This window comes from Salvia splendens, unplaced genomic scaffold (genome assembly GCF_004379255.2).
Source record: "Salvia splendens isolate huo1 unplaced genomic scaffold, SspV2 ctg25, whole genome shotgun sequence".
NCBI lineage: Eukaryota > Viridiplantae > Streptophyta > Magnoliopsida > Lamiales > Lamiaceae > Salvia > Salvia splendens.
The window spans coordinates 1-19,130 of NW_024598888.1; the positions used below are offsets into that span (position 1 = coordinate 1).

Sequence of the window (19,130 nt, forward strand, 5' to 3'; positions counted from 1 at the left end):
ATTACCATGAGACGAAGAGAGTAATATTTTTTTATTTTTGGCTCCAAATTTTATGAAGTGGAAACTGTAAAGTATTAGTTGGACCTTTGTAAAGACCTATTGTGGCATTACAGTGACACTCATCACTCTCTCTAAACTAGACCTTGACAGCAAACAGTGTGCGGGAATTGGGGGAAATCTTGCATGGGTGATGGAGTTGAGCAAGAGAATCCGAGTGGTATTCAAAGATGTCGACATTTTGAGCGACACCCAGAAATTGGAGGGCTTGAGCCGCAGCTGGGTTCTGCTGGACCCCCACCGCCACGACGCCGTTTCCGACCTCGCCTCCCATCTCCTCCACGCTTTCCGACTCCACCAATCCTGCCCCCACGGCCTCGTCCTCTCCGTACGGACCTCTCGATTTCTTTGAGCCTTAAAAAGATCGTTTCTTTTGATGCCAGCATGTTTTGGGTTTTGCTCTGCCTTCAAAAATCGACTGCTTTTGATCAAATGTGCTTCTTTTTTTGCTTCTCATTCTAGCTAGTTGCTTCTGAAATCATGCATTTTTTGGGATATTATGGATGGAAGAGTAGCTTAATGTAGTTATTGAGCATTTGGATTCATGATTTTTGCTTCTTTTGAGAAGATATTTTATCTCCTGAGTTACTATGGTCTGGATGTTTTATGAATTATGATCCTCATTTTCACTGTATGTTTCTTTCTTTCTCATTTTGGTGTTTCGAGACAGCTATTTGAGTAGCTTTTGAAAGATATTTAAAAGAGTTGATGCTTATGGAATACTAGTTCTTTGCAAAAGTCGGTGCTGGGTTCAAGGAATTGCTGCCGTTGCTACTTTGGCGATTATTGAATTGGAAGTGAAAACAAATACTTTAGTAGTGTTATTGTTTTTTATTGATTTGCTGATGAGATATGAGAAGTTGGGAATTGTTGTTTTCGTATTTTATTTTGTGCTACTATTTTTTACTCCAATTTTGTTTTGCTTCTGAAACTCTGGCAGATATCTGGCTTTGCCTTACCACCGTTTGTATCTACCAGAATTTTAAAAGATGATGAGATTATCAGGTTAGTAAAAAAGATTATTACTAGTACTGAGCACAACAGAACATGGCTTATCATTTTAAGTTTTGCATTTGGAGTGGAAAATGATATATTAACATTTTAAGTTTTTCATTGGGAGTACAGTGTGCGGAAAAGGAAAGACATTTTGTCAATAGAAGGAAACAATGCTGCTGCTAATGATGTTCAGAAATTGAAAGCTCTGGATAAGCGACCCGTAGACGCTGGCGTCTTGCTTTTAGCAAATGGCGAGTTTGAGAAAGAAAAAGGTGGTTATGAAAGTGACGAGCCTGAAGATGATGACGAAGTCTTGTTGGACGTAGTTGAAGATTCTGCAGCTGAAAATTCAAGAAAGAAAAACCGCAAAAGAAAAGCAGCCGAGAGGCTAGAAGGCAATAAGTATGTGGTCCTCCCTCTTTGTTTGATCTACTTAAATCTACCTCATATATTTATGCTTACAGGCCCCCTTGCGTGATCTATTGAACCTACCTCATATTTTTATGCTTACACTGTTACACACACTGTTTTTATACCACTGTTTCTTAGGGAGAAGAAACAACGTTCTGTGGTTACTGGAAATGCTTCCAGTGATGTTTGTAAAGAGAAAAAAGATGCTTCTGTAGCTCGAGATAATGTGGAAAACAAAGATAACCCTGCTAAGCATAGTGATGAGGACAATGTGGTGGGGCCTGGCGAGGAGAGGTATGCTTATTAGAAATAAATCATTTCTAGAAATTTTACTTTCTCCTACCGTCATATTTTTTTCTTATAATCAAAGTACAAGTCCAAAATTATTCTGTGTTAGGAAAACCTACTTTGAAGTCAATAATCGAACAAATGACAGGGTAGAAAGTTACAAATTCCCTACTACACTGACGTGTCTAGTTTACTTTTTTTTGGAACCAATGTGATATTCCATTTGCAAAGTAAATAATATTTGGTCAATACTTATACCTGTAAGTGATTGAGCCTACGGCTGCATGAAGTATTAATTAGTTTATTTTGGCACTAAAATGAATAGACAAATACAATAAGATAGTGATGAGAGAGCTAGTGTATCTTTGAACAACTAACATGGTTGTGACAGAGCTTGAGCTAAGTTGTTGTTCTACAGTATTAGTATATTTGAAAATATGGAGAAAATTTATATTATTATAAAAAGAAGGTACACTTTCCAGCATAGATGCAGATATAAATAACAAGTTTGTATATTAGGAGGGAGGACTGAGGAGTATATTTTACAATCCCTTCGTTTGTGCTGTGCTATTTCTTTGATGAAAAAAGAGAACATGGCATGTGTGAAAATACTTATTAGCTTGTATTTGTTGTCTTTCAGATTAGAATATTAAAATATCTCATGGCCACTAATATTTTTCTTGATGTGAAACAAAGTTTTGTTAAATTAGAAGGAAGTTAAACTTCGAAAAGGGGTTGAGTCAACCATGCAAGTATATTACAGGTCTGGAAAATAACAAATAAGGCTCCAATCTCAAATTTTACTGAAAAGAAAATCCTTAAACTCTTTGGACTTAGACGTTTTGCTTAGTCCTTTCTTTTTAGACATTCATGTACATATTTGATTAATGCATTTCTTTTAACTTTTTGAATGATCAAACACCTCTTTATTCTATATATTCTTTGCTACACATGCAGAATTGTTGTTGTTCAAGAAATAGACAACAAGATCGACGATGCCGAAATCCCCCCTAAGGAAACAAAAAAGGTGATTCCTCTATTTTTCAATGGATCATATTGGTCTTGTAAGCTGTGAATTGCCCTTTATTCTGTTTTTTCAATTGGTTTTTCTAATTTAAGTACTCCGTATATAACTATGTAGTAGCACTTCAATTTTGTGTTTTAGTAAATACTAAGAATTGTGTTCTAAATAAGAAGCTTTGCAGTTTTCATGAAGTTCCACTTTTCGGCAGTATATGCTTCCAGTAATCCTTTGGTTGACGTCAAATTCCGATTTGGTCTATTGTGGATGTGAGATATCACTATCAATTTTTTTCGCTACATGATTCAGTTTTGTAAAATATTTTCCTTAATTGCACTATATGCTCCTTTCTCAAACTTTTCCCTGTGAGTCGTCCTGGAATTAGTATGCCCCTGAATATTTGCAGGTTCCAAGTAGAAGTGCTCGGCGGGCGTATAAAAAAAGAATTTGGTTGCGTGAAATGGCAAAAATTCAGAAGCAAAATGCCACTTGTGAATCAGAGGGTCTAGTAAGCTACTGGATATATGTGTATTCTCTATCAAGACTTTTCCAGTGCCAGTAATCTAAAGCCTGACTCACTTCATTTTGCAGCGAAACTGGAAAGAGGACCAAGCTAAAGCTGACAGAAAAAAATGGAATGGCCAATCGAATGGACAGGTTAGTGCTTTAATTTCTTATTATGTTCTGCGATTAAATTGAAAACTGAGTGCTTCAGTTTAACAGCAAAAGTGGAAAAAATGCCAAGCTGAGGGTGAAAGGAACAAAGATGATGGTCAGCCAAAAGGACTAGTGAGTTTACCTTCTTTGCTTGGAGTTCAAGCCTATTCTGGTTGCCTCTGATTGTCATTTTATACTGACCTATAAGTTTTCTATGCAGCTACACTGGAAGCTATTTTCCCAAGACAACAGGGTTGTTAAGGGAAAGAAGCATAAACAAAATAGCCGAAATGATGACTGTCTGGAACTTCGAAAACAAAATGGTGATGAACGCAAGCAGAAAAATCAAAATGGTGATGCACACAAGCAGAAAAATCAAAATTACGATAAACATGGGCAGCTGACCCAAATGAGTGACACATTAGAGCAGCCAAGCCACAGTATGCATGAGCAACCAGATCAGAGTAGTCCATCCATACAAGAATGTATAAATCAAAACTGTGATGCATCAAAGCCATCAAATTATAATTGTATGGAGGAGAATGAATTTGCTCCCATCGAAATAAGGCCAGGACATATCCGCTTTGAACCTTTGGAAGAAGGTACTGCATTCTATCTGCCAGCAATTTATTTGGATTAAGGTTGTGATAACATTATAAAACTCGGTTCTTCTGACTAGGTGAACGAGAGAGTTATAACTCAATAATATGAATCATGTTATCAACAATGTTTTCCAGCCTTCTAATTTTTTTTCCTAATAGGTCTAGCATTCATTAGTTTTCTTCTCTCTTGTCACAGTTCTTATTAAGTTTAATATTTTTCAAGTTGAGAAGCCCAATCTGCTTTGTTCCTGTTCCGGAATGAATTACGCCCTACATTATGCATCATCAACTTTGTTAATCTGTGCAATATGCTATTGAAAGCAAAATTAAGTTATTTCTCCGATCCCACTGTTCATAAATTGATTTTCCAACAATTTCTCCCTCCCTGTTCTGTCTTCACAGATTGGAATGATATCTTCTATTCTGCACTTGGATTTACATAATACACAGTGAAACTTTATTTTCTACCGCACATCTTACATGTGAAATTCTTTATGTTGATGCAGAGGAAGCTGTGCAGCAAGATCATGCACCTCTGGTAATTTTTGTTATGTATTTGCTGTTGGTTGAACAATATTTTCATCATTTTATCCCTGCACCTGAGTTTAGGATCATTATCATGAAATATTATTACTTCAGAACATATGTTTGTATGGGATCATGCAATCAATATGCTCGCCTTGGGTTTCCTTTAGGGGTAGCCTGGACTCGAGGGATGCAATCCGTGGCACATGAGTGAGACTCGTGTATGCAAGGGAGGATGTTAGTCATCATGGAAATTAACTTTCTTATTTAAGCTGCCTAAGTATGTAATTTTTCGGCAATCACTATGTAATTTTTCGGCAATCACAATTTTTACCAACCAATATGTGATTCTTCAGTTTTGAAACAAGGAAGTATAAGAAAATTTACCTTTTATTTTAGCCTTTTAATAAAGGTGTGGAAGAAAAAGTTCAGCTCAAGGTTTTGTTGAGTTATTGATGGATGTTTGTTTGTCCATGCGAACCATTTATCCATGATTTTGTTCTTTCTCTGTGCTTCTTTTTCATACAAACTGCTGACACATTTCCTTGTGATGTCGTTTTTTCAATAGAAAACCTTTAATTGGAATGGCATTACTAGCAAGAAGAAAGGCCAACAGTGGGGGAAGGAAAACCGTGGATTCACGCCTAGAAACGATTACGGAACAAACAAAGAAGATTCTGAAGCACTGACTAAAGAAAAAAAGAAACAACCAAATGAGAGAATCAACTTTGATAAGCTTCAGCCCCTTCCTGGCGCGCCTAAGGTTGTTCCTTGATTTCATCTAAGATCATTAATAGTAATTATTCATTAGAGTATGGTTTAAATTTCTCAATATTCTTCACGGTAGAAATCATTTGTCCTTTTATTTTATGTAGAAAGGAGATCTCATTGCTTATCGAGTTCTGGAATTGTCATCAACATGGACGCCTGAGCTTTCTGCGCATAGGGTATCATTCAAATATGGTTGAAGTGTTTTTTCCTCTTGTTCAGTGACCTCAATAAAATGGTTGTGAGACATTTTCTATTATATAGGTTGGAAAAGTATCTTGGTACAATGCAGAGTCCCAGCAAATGATGTTACTGCCGGTACCAGAATATCCACTCGTTTCTGAGGAAGATGATGAGGGTGATGCCACCGAACTTGATAACTCTCTCTATAGAGAAGATGGGTCTTTGGAGGTAAGCAGTGTATACATGTAGAGTAAGCCCTTTTATCATATACCTTCACAGAGACGTACGCCGAGTCGCCATAGACCATCTACATCTTCTGACTGTTTTCACTGTGATCCATCTCTTGCAGATTGATTTTTCAGCACTTATTGATGTACGTCTCCTCACCAATGGAGGATCAAAACCAGGAAATAAAGACGTTACACGTGTGAATGAAGCATCTACAAGTAATATAAATGCTCTGAAGACAGCATTGCCTGGCAGCAGTGGCGAACCAGCTTCTGAACCCAGCCCAGGTATGATGTTCAGTGCAATTCAAAGAAGTGCAAAAAACCAAACTGATAATAAAAAGCTCAAATAGGTAATCGTCATCCTAAATAACCCACCATCTGCAGATACTCGAGAATCAGACCATGGTAAAGAGAGACAGCAGCCTAGTGGAGGTAAGTGCACTATATATAAGGTTTTTTTGTTTTGATAAATTCCAGCAACTCAATAATATTCAAATTGTTGTAGAAATTGGTGGGAGTGTGTGGGACCAATTGAGTGAGGCTCTATGTGCCAAAAAGGAGCAACTATCCAAGGAAAATGGTTGGGGCAGTACCCCCAAGAAGTTGGTAATCTCTAGTGACAATAGTTGGGGGAAGAATGCGAAGAAGATGCAACCATCACCTGGAAGTAACTGGGGCAAGAAACAACAGCCGTCACAGGAAAATAGTTGGGGGAAGCAGAATGTAGGCAGTAAATCATGGTCGTACAAAGCTGAGAGGCCGCGCACTTGGTCCAACAAATGCTATGCTGAGGTCAAAGCGGTATACATGAACGACCGGAACTAAAAGAAACTTGATTTGTGAGGTTTTTTTGCTTGTGTGAAGCAATGAAACTTGTTGGCTAGTTTGTGAGGTTTTTTGCTTGTGTGATAGCAGCGTATGGCATTCTCAATCCGTGTAAATGGCCATCTATTTCAATATCTTTATTTTGCTAGGAAGCTAAAGCTAATTCAACTTTTACATGGTTTGATGGTTTACTACTAGCTTGACGGTTTCCCTTTCTAATATTTTGTACTAGTGTTTTGTGTTACCATATCCAAATGAATGTCTTTGTAAAACACACAAACCAATTGATAAAGATTTAAATATGGTCAAAATTACAAACAGTCATGGAGTTGAGTAAAGTTTCTCATATATCAACTCCTTAGTGTGAGACTGAGTATACGAGCATCTTCTAGGGAAAAAAAAAGCATATTGAGAAGGTATATATCTTATTTATCTTCTCAAAAAGAGTTTTATATCTTCTTGAAAAGTAATGGACTCCAAGGAAAGAAGGAATTAAAAAAACTAACAAATAGTAACTAATTTTTTACCTTTTTTATCAAGAAGAGGTAAAGATACCTTCTTAAAATGAAAGGATGTATAATACTTCCTCAAATATCATTTCCTTTGAAGCATGAAATTTTATGAAGAAGAGGTAAATATGGTAATTATTTCTCTTTATCTCTCCATTTACCCTCTTCCTTGTGATAGAAATCCATGGGTTCCATCCTAAAACCAATTGGTGATAGGAGGAGTGGCCCATGGGATTTATATACTAGTGGCCCATGGGATTTATATACTAGTTTCAGTTTTCTTTTAACACCGATGTGGGACAGTTATATGTTATTTTTCTAGTTTCAATTGCCAACACCCTCCCTCAAACCCTTCAAGGTGAACCTTGGAGGGGTTGGACTTTTTTTCTAATCGATTGGACAATCGGCCCATTTTTTTTTGATCGGTTGGACCACTTGGCCTAGGGCTGGCAATTTTTGACACGACACGATAACACGACACGAACCGGCACGAAAATAATGGGTTTGGGTCAGAGCTTATTGGGTTCGTGTCCTTATCGGGTCGACCCGTTAAGGACACGAAAATTTCGTGTCGTGTTCGTGTCGGGTTCGTGTTATCCGTTAACAATACGTGTCCGTGTCGTGTTCGTGTTATCCGTTAACAAATAATATTTTAATATTATTAATTCTTATTATTTTCATTTTTAATAGGTTTAACCGTTATCAGGTCGTGTTGTTATCGAGTCGTTATCGTGTCATCTCGTGTACGTGTTGTTATCGTGTCGTGTTGACCCGAATTGGTTCGTGTCGTTAATGGGTTCGTGTCGTGTTCGTGTCGTGTTCGTGTCTGAGGGTTTCGTGTCGTGTTCGTGTTCGTGTTTGAGGTTTTCTTAACGGGTCGTGTTCGTGTTTGTTGTTATCGTGTTCGTGTCGTTATCGTGTCGACACGATAACGACCCGACACGCACGATTTGCCACCCCTAACTTGGCCCAAATTTTAGCCCAGTTATACTGCTGGGTCGGTCATTTTTTTTCGGTTTCAGCCCAGATATACTGCTGGGTCAGTTAAATATAACCCACAGTCGGTGACCCGCTCTGATACCACGATAGAAATCCATGGGTTCCATCCTAAAACCAATTGGTGATAGGAGGAGTGGCCCATGAGATTTATATACTAGTTTCAGTTTTCTTTTAACACCGATGTGGGACAGTTATATGTTATTTTTCTAGTTTCAATTGCCAACACCTTGGAGATGCAGCTATTGGAGAAATGCTTTTTTCCCCTTTTTTACTTCACCAACATCAATAACTAACCCTTGACACGCTTTTTCCCCCTTTTTTACCCTCTTCCATAGGATTCCAATTGACTCACCCACATGCAAATACTCGTCGAAGAGGTCAGCTGTTTGCCCAGTAGCAAGTTGTCGGATGACACAAGTACACTTCTGCAACGCCGAGAGACTTTGCCGACCGGTTGCGTCTCTAGTTGATTGAAAGTATTCAACATGGGCGGACAATGCGTTGACAGTACGCATAAACAACCGTTTTGACATGCGAAAACGGCGCCGGAAGTAATCCTCCGGAAACTGCGGCTGGTCGGAAAAATAGTCGGCAACGAGCCTTTCGTTGGCTCCCTCCCGGTCATGAGGGATGTAGCGGAGAATTGATCTAGTTGGTCGAGGAGGAGGGGCGGAGGTAGTGGCGACGACATAGGCTTAATAGGCGGCACGATATTGTTCATAGTATTCTTGTTCTTCACGCTCCGCTTCAGCCATGATATCGATGAAATCCATTTTTAGAAAGGGTTTGAGTGAGAGAGGAAGATGTAGATGAGTTGTATGAAAAAATATGAATGATAGATGAATGAGAGATGATTTGGTGTGAAAAATGGATGATGAATGAGTGTATTTATAGATGATTTTGCATCGAGCAGCGCCGTGTCAGCGGCAAGAGCACAGCGGCGAGCAGGGCGGTGTTGTGCCAGCGGCACGGACGCCGTCCGTCGGCGCGAGCACCGCTGCGGATGCTGTCAAGGCTTGGGGTTCAATTTACGGAAAAGCCCATTCGATGCTTTGGATTTGGGATTATGGGATGAGGGTATTCTTGTCATTTAGGTATTGTATGTCGATTTAGGCTTGCTCCCTGTTTAACGCGTAATATGACTTGCTCAAGAATTAGTCATTCAAAGTCTTAGTCTTAGCTTGAGTAAAGTGATAAATGATTCAAATATAATCAGACATTAATTTGAAGATATCTTTTGAAATAGTCACTCCATTCCATGTGTGCTATTAAAAGTTCAACGGTGTAATATTTCTATACATATAGTAGTAGTTTGTAAATTGCAGCTAACCTATAATCGTATGAAAATCGATAAGAAATTACAATGTTATATCTATTATTGAAATAATTACTTGATTGATATATGTACGATGGAAACAAATATAAATAGAGGTCTTATATAGAATTTTAGATCCATACTCTCGAGCCTTTCATACGTATAATTAATTCATCGATTCGATTAGAGTAAGAGGGTAGAAGCATCAATTTCCGAACATACATTTTGTGTTCATCAAGTAGTAAGCGACTTGGTTGAGAGTTGCTTCCAATTTTAATTGTAATCTCGTTGTTTCTAAATAGTTCATTTAGTTAACGAATTATTATATCATGTATTTTACTCATATTTTCACTATAAAAAATTACTCTCTCCGTCCATGCTACTTGGCATACTTCTTTTTCACAATCATTTTTAAAAAATGATACAGTAATAAAATTATTAGAAGAGGATAGGGAAAAAAAAGTTTATCAGGGACTACATAACCCAAATAAAATCATGCAATAACCTAACCTAAAATCATATTCATGTACGATAAAAATGATAATCTGAAATTTGTAACGGTTTATTACTACAGCTTTTCCGATTATAATCAAAACCTCGTTATCATGAAATTGTTAATGGGCCTAGCCCGGTTGTCCAAGCTAACCCGAAAATATATTTTGGGCTCATAAAATAGTAAAAGCCCAAACACTCTGGCTTTCTTCTTTAACAATTTTGATCACATACTATATTAAATGAAAACCCTCCTTATTTCTCAGGGCAAATTGTAAAAAAAAATACAGTATATTTAATCAAACTTTGGTTAGAAAAGTAACTTTAATTTGATATTTTTTTCATTATTCAATAATTTTGGATTTAAGAAAAAGTATACTATACGATAAAATGGAGAATACTATATGAAAAATGAATAAAGATAAATGTCTCGTGTTGGATTTAGTTATGAAAAGTTTTTTTAATAAGCCCGCTAATAGCATGTTACAACAAAGAAGTTATAACTGAAAAAGCAAGAAATGTGATGATATAAAGCCCGTTAGTTTCTCTTTTATTTCATTTACTTATTTTGGGACTATAATTTCTTTTTGTTTTGAAATTCATTTATTTTTGTTGTTTTTTAGAAAATTAAGATAAATAACTAACCCTTGACACGCTTCAATACATTCGAATTATTTCTTCCAATAATATACACTCTAGTTTATTGTTTTAGGACAGAATGCAACTCCATTGTTGTAAGCTATTTTTTTCATAAAATCAGTTGAATACTGTTCTACAAATGACTAAGTTTGAACAGTGTTTCAAATTAGAATCTAACATAGAGTAAAACTGTTTAACTAAATCAATCTGAATAACAATACAATTTTATTTATTTTTTTATTTTTCTTGCCAAAATATCCAAGTAAATACTAGTACACTTATGAACTAATCAATTCTACATATGCATACACATCTTTTATTCACTTGGATGGCTCAGTTTGGTTTTCTAGCTTTGTCAATAATATGAATATCTTTATAAGCTCAAAACATAATTATAAAATCTACACAATATATTAACTTGTTATATCAAATCAATAATCTTGAATATGAATATGTCACATGAGGAGTTGCAGTAACTTTCCAAATTTGAGCAGTGTATGTGTATCTATAATTGTTTCGATATTTATGACTACATAAATGACAAATAAATGTTCGATTGAGAGTCCATTCAAATTTGTTACCACTATTTATTGTTATTTGAGAATACACACATGCAATTTTTTTTATGAAGACACCCATGCAATTATTATTACTACTACTAGTTTCAATATAAGAGTGTTCAAATGTTTGGTCCCAGCCCATATAGTGGGCCCTATTACATAAATTGAATTATATTTGGCACTTTTGTTATGTCCCAAATCTTATTGTCAATACTATATCCACAAGTTCAATTGAAGGTCAAGCCAAATTTCTTTGATTATCTCTAGAGTCTAAACCAGTTCCATGATTAATTTTGTAACGAGGTTACACCAACATTCATATGTTAAAGACAAATTTTATATAACTCATGTAATTGCCTATGAGTCCATCTATTCAGTCAAGCAGTAGTTATAAAACTTAGAAAAATGTTTTGGAGACATAATGTCTAAGACATAATGAGGTTAAAGTAGTCATTTTAGATTGTTTTATATTTTTAGTTAAATAAATGTTTTGTACATATACCATACTGCCCTTGTGCATATAAAACCATTTTTTTATATTTAAGAATTACTTGCTTAGGAAAGTTGTGTGCATTTATATGGATGACATGATTTAAGCAAATATATACTCTAATCATCTCATCATAATTTTAATTAACTTAAAATGGCTATAATATTCATAAAAATTTCAAGGCCACCGCATAGCTCCGCCACTGTGTGTGGTGAATGTTTCTTTGTTATGGACTATCCCAATTTCAAATATCAAATGCAATGGAATCTTCATACTATTAGTTAAATACTTAAATTAGTGGCATATAATTATATGCAATGATTTCATGCATTTAATTTTTTGTGATATTTTTACCTTCAGCTAGTTTTTGACTTAAAACATGAACTCAGGTTTTAAAACATTTATTCAAATTGAAACCATGAAATAAAATATCTGCAGACATACTTAATTCGCGTTCATTACTTGATTTTCATAAGTTCTAAATTTCTGAAATATTATAATTAAATCTCGATAAAATTTGATATATGATAGTACTTCGTATATTATTATTAAGTTTAGAGCTTTTATTTAAGAATTTTATAATTTTAATCTTTATTTTCAAAATATTTAATTTCTTTTAAAATCTTAATTTTTGAAAGATTACATTAAATTTTAATTAAAAAAAATAATCACATATTCTTAACACATCTATTTAATTTTCTAAAAATATATAGTTAACATTTTCTTTTTTTCTTTATAAATTATTGGAGTTATAGGATCTTTACTATATTATGCAATAAATTAAAATTTGATACAAAGTATATAATAATCATACTGATTGAGTTTCTGGATATGATTTTAATTCTTACATTCAAAATTTAATTTATTTAATTCTTAATATTTGGAACGCTACAATCGAACATCTAAAAAAATAATCACATGTTCTTAACTCGTTATATACGGAATATTTTGAGTTATGTTCTATCTTTTATAGTACAAAATATTATAGTTCTTAGCTCGGTTCACTATATCATGCAACAAATTTGATATTTAATACTAATTTGATATATGATAGTATATTAATACTAGTTGAGTTCGCAATTTTGATTTAAAAGTTTCATAATTTAAATTTTAATATTTTTGCATTCCAAAGTTTTACATTCTTTAAATTCTTAATTTTTTGAATGTCACAGCTAGATCAATCAATCACATGTTCTTAAAAATTTTAAAACATGTGATTGTTTATATTCTTAATTTTTAATATCAATTAGTAGTTGATATACAATACACTAAAATGAATTAAAATGTGAATAGAAGTCTCATCAATTATTTTCATTTTAAACAATTCCTAAAATTATGGAATCTAATAGTAATATATATCCTGATATATAAATGTGGCCATTTTCACAACTTAAAAATTTAATAAACCTTTAATAAATATATTACTTCGTTGAACGATAACACTAAGAAATTGAGTGCAAATACATGTAGTTGTTTCCATAACTTATCATTTAAATGATTATTTAAATCTAATAAAATAATTTTATGTGAATGACTATTTAACACTTAATATATATAATCGTTTATATGACTTAAAATTTAAATGTTGCTATTAAATGGAGTATCATTTTAATTTATTTTATATTAGACATCAAGTATTTTTTATAACTTGCAAATTTTATAAATATTTGATAATAAAATAATTAGAAGACAATGACTATTATAATTATAATTTACTTCTAATTTTTGTAAAATTAAATTTAGTTTTTTTATTTAGAATTTTAAGAATTATTTAATAATAAAATAATTGAATATAAATATTATTTTGTTGGATATCAATAAGAAACTAAGTAGTGAAAATAGTTGAAATTTTGTTAAAAATTTGCTAATAAACGTGAATCTTAATTGATACTACTATGTATTAATTAGTTATAGATAGTTAATTTGATTAGATTTGACTTTCCTTTCCTAATAATCAGTTATACATAACTACTAATTTTCCTTTTTTCTAAAATAAGGGTATATTAGTACATATTTAAATTAAGGTTATGGCAAAGTGACATAGGGGCATTATGGCATAGAGACATTATGTCTCTAAATCACTACTCTAAAACTTAAAATATATATGGTTATTTATTAAATTAAACTCAATCTGCCTGAAATATAGTGTCCCATTTGACTATTTGTGTTTACCGATTTTCCGTGTTTGTGTTTTATCTTTGTCGGTTTAATTTTTATATATCAATTTTTTATAATAAAATATGAATATAATAATTTAGTGTAGAGTGTAACGTTCACTCACACAAAATAGCAAAAAAAAGTATATAAAACTTTTAATTTCGGATATGACAATATGAAATAATATAATCGTAACGACATTCACTAATTACTACTTTTATTATATGACCTATTGTTCTTGTACCAGTATGTCAGTATGTGTTAAGTATCTTCGAAGAAATAAGACACGTAGTAATATCATCACTCAAGAAAGAACAAACATTAAAGATTCGGTTGTTAATTACCTATATTTTGTACGAGAAATCTCTCTCTATAATAATAAAAATTCGAATGAGTTGGGATTGTTTGGATCAATGCATTTTGATCGATAAAATGTTTTTTGAACTTTTATAGAAGATAAGATAGTATGTATTTTTTCATACTTAATTTCTGAAACTACAATTTTTAAAGTAAAAGAAAACTCATTCCTCTCGTCGTTCAATTTTAACCCATAGTCGTCAATCTCATGCATTGGCACCATTATAATTTGGAAAGCTTCATGCACTAAATAAACTATAGAGCCCAAGCATGAAGTTCATTAATTTTTGTAATTAATAATTGTTGAGCATGTAAAGTAATTATGAAGCAATTGATGATGGTTGCAAAGGATTATTGATGGGGGAGTTGGGTAAGTCTTTAATTTATGTGACAATGTAGGAGTATGTATATAATATGACAGATGCTTACGTTGTGAACAAACACAATAACATCAAATATTGCATCATCGTTATCACACATTTATGTAATGTAACCATTCATTCCCTTTATTTATAATGAGCCACCCAAGCCTTAATTAGTCTTGTTGTTGGACAGCTGTGGTAGTGCAACTATAGGTATATCATTATAGTGTTCACATTGAATTTACCCCTGAAGGATAATATCAATCAATACATATCTATTAAGATTTCATGCTGAATTAATTCGATGGTGAAGCTCATCATTTTACAGCTTAAACAATTTAAAATTATTAAAAATAGTAGTTTGAACTTTGTTGTTAAAATAATTTTATAGCCTTAACTAATAACCGAAAATATTTTAAATAGTCTCCATTTTGCTTCGTAGTTTGATTTTAGCATGAAGTCATTTTCCAATGCAAGATGTGTCAATTCATAATACCTAGTATTCTTTCTTTTTCTCTCTCTCTAAAATATATTTGTATACTATATCTTTGAACGATCGTTTTACATAAATGAGAAATGTTTACAAAAATAAGACAGTTTCTTGTATTTAATGTGATAACCGAATCTTTAATGTTTGTCCCGCTACAATACTTTTCTTGGGTTGTTAAAATATTGCTACGCATATATATACTGATTCTTGAAAGAAACTGAACATACAAAAAACATAATACATGTATAAGAATAATTGGTCCAATGATAAAAATAGGAATTCATGAATGTGAAGGCCACATTATTTGTTTTTATTTACGATTTTCTATTAATCCATAATTTATTACTTTATCATTTCATATCCAAATATCACCCTCAGACATTTTTATTGAAACAAATAGTAAATTAACAGTAGTACCTATATTAATATATTTTTCTACTATGTTACATAGGCAAAAACATTCGGTAAATACAAAATATCAAGCACTTTCGGAGCACAAAGATAGATTTTTAGAAGTGGACGAGATAGATTTTAGTACAGAACTAGTAACATAGAAGAAAAACATGAGAAAACATAATTGAGGGTATTAATTATAGTTAGAGAATAAGACTCCCTAAAATAAAACAAAACTATAACTTCGAGAGATTAGAGTGAAGTTATTATAGCGTGGGATGAAGGAGAAATCAAAAAGGCCGGGCCGGGCCGGCGATGACATCGGTCGACCCTTCAATCCGACATTGTTTGCATCCTCAGCTCCAACAATAGTTATAGGGACCACTATGCAAATTCCAACAGTTCCCCATGCACGTTACTTATATGCAATTTTGAATACAAAAATTATATAGGTAGAAATACGTATTTATGATTCTAACAAAAAAAAGTGAAAACACTCAAGGTATTCTCTTAGAGTATTTATTTTGTTGGATTCATTAAATACATAAACTAGAAAATTACATACTCCATTGAAGAAACGGTACATAATTTCCCAAGTATCTCTTTAAAATATCACAATCAATCCTCACAACACTAATTGTTGTTCGTGTTGATAATACTCAAAGCTTCTTGATAATGAAAAATGTCCCCAAACACTTGATGATAATCGCCGCTCGAGCTCGCTCCTACAAACTCATTAATAACCGGCGGTTGTGGCTCCGAATTAACTTTAGGAAAGAATCCGTTTATAACTTCTTCCAACAAACCGGAATCGGGCCTCTCGTTCGCGAAAAAATCACTAGAATCGGTGTTTGTTGGCGTGGCTGAGCTGCGGTTGAAGGCGGCGGTGAAAGAGGATGAAGAAGGGTGATTGAAGGAGGAAGTGTTGAAATGTATCGAATTCGGAGGGTTTAGGGAATTAGGGCTTTTGAAATTAGGGTTTTGGAAGGGGTGAATTGATTTGGAGAGGTGGAAGGGGGGATGGTAGATGAAGTTGGTCCGGGCTTTGGGGCCGCGCATGGAGCGGGCGGCGCGGTCGTAGGCGCGGGCGGCCTCCTCGGCGGTGTCGAAGGTGCCGAGCCAGCGGCGCTCCTTGGACTGGGGGTCGCGGATTTCGGCGGCGTAGCGGCCCCAGGGGCGGCGGCGGACGCCGCGGTATCGCATGGCGGAGGAGGGGAGGGGGCGCTTGTTGGTGGCGGAGCGCTTGGGGGCGGCGTTGAGGGTTGTCATTGCTTCTTCCATGGCTTGTGTTGGTTTTTGTTGTTTGGGTTTAGGAAATGGGAAATGATTGAGAGGAATAGTGTGTGTGGTTTCAATGGATATAGTGTGGGAGTGAGGATGGTTGCATATGGTGGATGGCTATTTATAGTGATATTGTGTGTGTGGGTGAGAGAGAGATGGCTTATTATAAGGTAATCATCTTGAGCTGTCGGGTTTGAATCATCATAGCATAAAAAGTGAATCATTATTGATTTTTCTTATTTTACTATTTCTTCACTATATTTTTATAAAACGAGGGTAGAAAAGTAAATATGACTTATAACAAGGGATGGGGTAGTAATTATTAAATCAAGAGTGTACGAATGTTATTATGCATGATCATTTTAATATAATACTTATTTTCATAAACTATTACTTATATAGTTCTCCTTAATTTGTTTAGTGTGGCCGACAGCACAATAGCTAAATTTCTATATTAGCTTGCAAATAACAAACACATACTCCGCCATGCGATAATTAAAAATTGCGTAGAACATAGACTAGTAGCTTAATTGGATAAGATAAATAATCATACGGATTAATTATTATTATTATTATTATTATTATTATTATTATTATTATTATTATTATTATTATTATTATTATTATACGAGTTAGATAGTACTACTAAATGACGGTATTTGTAGGTTATAGACATATAGGATAGTTGATAGTTCAAGATTATGAAATCACCTTTTGATCATGGAATACAATTTGGAATAATTTGGATTTATCTATCCTGTAATGTTTAGATTATTTGTTCTATAAATATAGATATATCACCAGTACTTTTTACAATTAAAAAAAAACACATAATCCAACTCATAGTTTTAGTAATGGATTAATATTGATTAATGTATAATTAAATATTAAAAAATATTTTTTAAACTCTAAGACAACATATGGTTTAATTAAATGATAAAGTAATATGATTGATATTAAACAATCAAATTTAAATAAAAAATTTAGCTTAAATTGCATATGATGAAATTATTTTTAGTGGTATCATTCGAGGATTAATTATTTTTATCACCCTTCAATATTTGAGTTACAATTCATATAAATTGACTCAAACTCTCTACCAAAAATATTACTAAGAGAAAAAATGTTACCAGCTAATCTATAATAAAAAAATTTATTAATTTAATTAAAATTTAATGCATCCTATATTTGACAGCATTTTCCTCGTGGACATTTTGGTTGACTTTCCCCACGCGTTACACCTGTTCATAAAAGACATAGACTTCATGGAGTTAGTTAATCCTATTAACCATAAACGTTGTGGCTCAAATTTTACTAATACCTAATCTAACAATAATAGAAAATAAGCTATGATGAAATAATAATAATAATATAACTAATCAATAATTATATTCTTATCTTTTAGCTTGACTGGAGATTTGCGTATCATTCTTCTTATTGAGTTGGAATCGGATTACTCATCGATAAATGAAGTTGCCTACCCTAATTAAAGACCACACATTCTTCATATTAAAAGCTCTCTATAGATTATTTTTGTCCTTATCGTGACGGTGTTATATGATTTTGATCCAAAAAATGCTATGTTAATTTGATAGTTTTGGGTCTTTATTCAAGTTTAAAAATTATGTTGAAAATGTAGAATTAACTTGGATGGAGAAACCTCCATTGAAGAGGTTGAAGAAATGCAGAGACTAGAGAAAGAAGAGAGAAGGAGAAAATATCTTTATTGATTACACATTTTGGAAGTGTTGACTACACCTTACGATAAGATGCCTTATATATAGGCTTAATTAATGCTAAACTAACTAATTAAAAACTACTAATTACATTTTAATTTTTCTATTTCAACAAGTTACGAAAGTGTTAAATTTTTATAGCAGATTATATTTTAATAACCTAATTTGTTAATTGATTAAGTGGCATTATAATTTGTTAAATTGATCCTCATCAACATTCAGTCTATTAAAAGTGACTTATTTATATTTGAAAATGTGGATAAAAAAATTGTATTATAATTTATTAGATTCGAATAAATCCCCTTCATGAAACGCTTTATACTTCTAAGTTCATACCAGGAAAAAAGGCACCCTCTATCCATTAAAACAATTTAATGCTTTAATGAAGTCGAAGCTATTTTATCTAATTTTAAAAGATGACGATGAGTTCAGATTCGTAGCGTGACGCCGAGGGAGGTTTTATGTTCATATTGTCTCTAATTTTCGATTTAGCATATTTCAAAAATATCATTAATTTTTGTGTTTTTTTATCAATTAATAAAAACTCCCTAGCTAATTGATCAAATGATTATTTTCCGAATGGAAAATAATTAATTTAAATCACCTCCTTTATTTTTGAATTGAGATAGCCACTGTTTATTTATCAATAATGACTTCGGTTCTTTATATTTCAAGATATGTTTAGGTATATTTGTAGATGTGATCAAACTAATTTATCTACACCAACTGCTTAAGCTTGTCCTGCAATATTCCTCAAACTAATTTTCTCAACTTCCAATAGAATCCT

At 33.2% G+C, this 19,130-nt stretch overlaps 2 protein-coding genes across 3 annotated transcripts; one reads left to right on the plus strand and one right to left on the minus strand.

The window, feature by feature from the left end:
* Positions 1-109: 109 nt before the first annotated feature.
* Positions 110-6,754, plus strand: LOC121789485 (coilin-like). 2 transcript variants are annotated; one of them, XR_006048056.1, is made up of 16 exons: positions 110-385; positions 998-1,062; positions 1,183-1,455; positions 1,603-1,758; positions 2,710-2,779; positions 3,180-3,281; positions 3,365-3,430; positions 3,497-3,562; positions 3,651-4,032; positions 4,539-4,570; positions 5,126-5,320; positions 5,433-5,504; positions 5,590-5,736; positions 5,858-6,023; positions 6,089-6,170; positions 6,244-6,303. XR_006048056.1 is itself a non-coding variant. In XM_042187936.1 (16 exons), the coding sequence occupies exons 1-16, from the start codon at positions 191-193 to the stop codon at positions 6,561-6,563; spliced, it is 2,355 nt and encodes a 784-aa protein (XP_042043870.1). In that variant the 5' UTR covers positions 110-190; the 3' UTR covers positions 6,564-6,754. The 2 variants fall into 2 exon arrangements, 1 of the variants encoding a protein (XP_042043870.1); XM_042187936.1 differs by having other exon boundaries at positions 6,123-6,170; positions 6,244-6,754.
* Positions 6,755-15,959: 9,205 nt separating this feature from the next.
* LOC121789482 (ethylene-responsive transcription factor ESR2-like) lies at positions 15,960-16,676 on the minus strand. Its single transcript, XM_042187933.1, has one exon. It carries the CDS (start codon positions 16,605-16,607, stop codon positions 15,960-15,962), a length of 648 nt encoding a protein of 215 aa, XP_042043867.1. The 5' UTR covers positions 16,608-16,676.
* Positions 16,677-19,130: the final 2,454 nt, after the last annotated feature.

Excerpts from the sequence above, each read along its gene's own strand:
- LOC121789485 (XM_042187936.1), top strand. The coding sequence starts at position 191 with ATGGAGTTGAGCAAGAGAATCCGAGTGGTATTCAAAGATGTCGACATT. Across the intron at positions 3,282-3,364 it reads CTTGTGAATCAGAGGGTCTA|CGAAACTGGAAAGAGGACCA; the intron begins GTAAGCTACTGG and ends TTCATTTTGCAG. Across the intron at positions 5,321-5,432 it reads CCCTTCCTGGCGCGCCTAAG|AAAGGAGATCTCATTGCTTA; the intron begins GTTGTTCCTTGA and ends TATTTTATGTAG.
- LOC121789482 (XM_042187933.1), bottom strand. The coding sequence starts at position 16,607 with ATGGAAGAAGCAATGACAACCCTCAACGCCGCCCCCAAGCGCTCCGCC.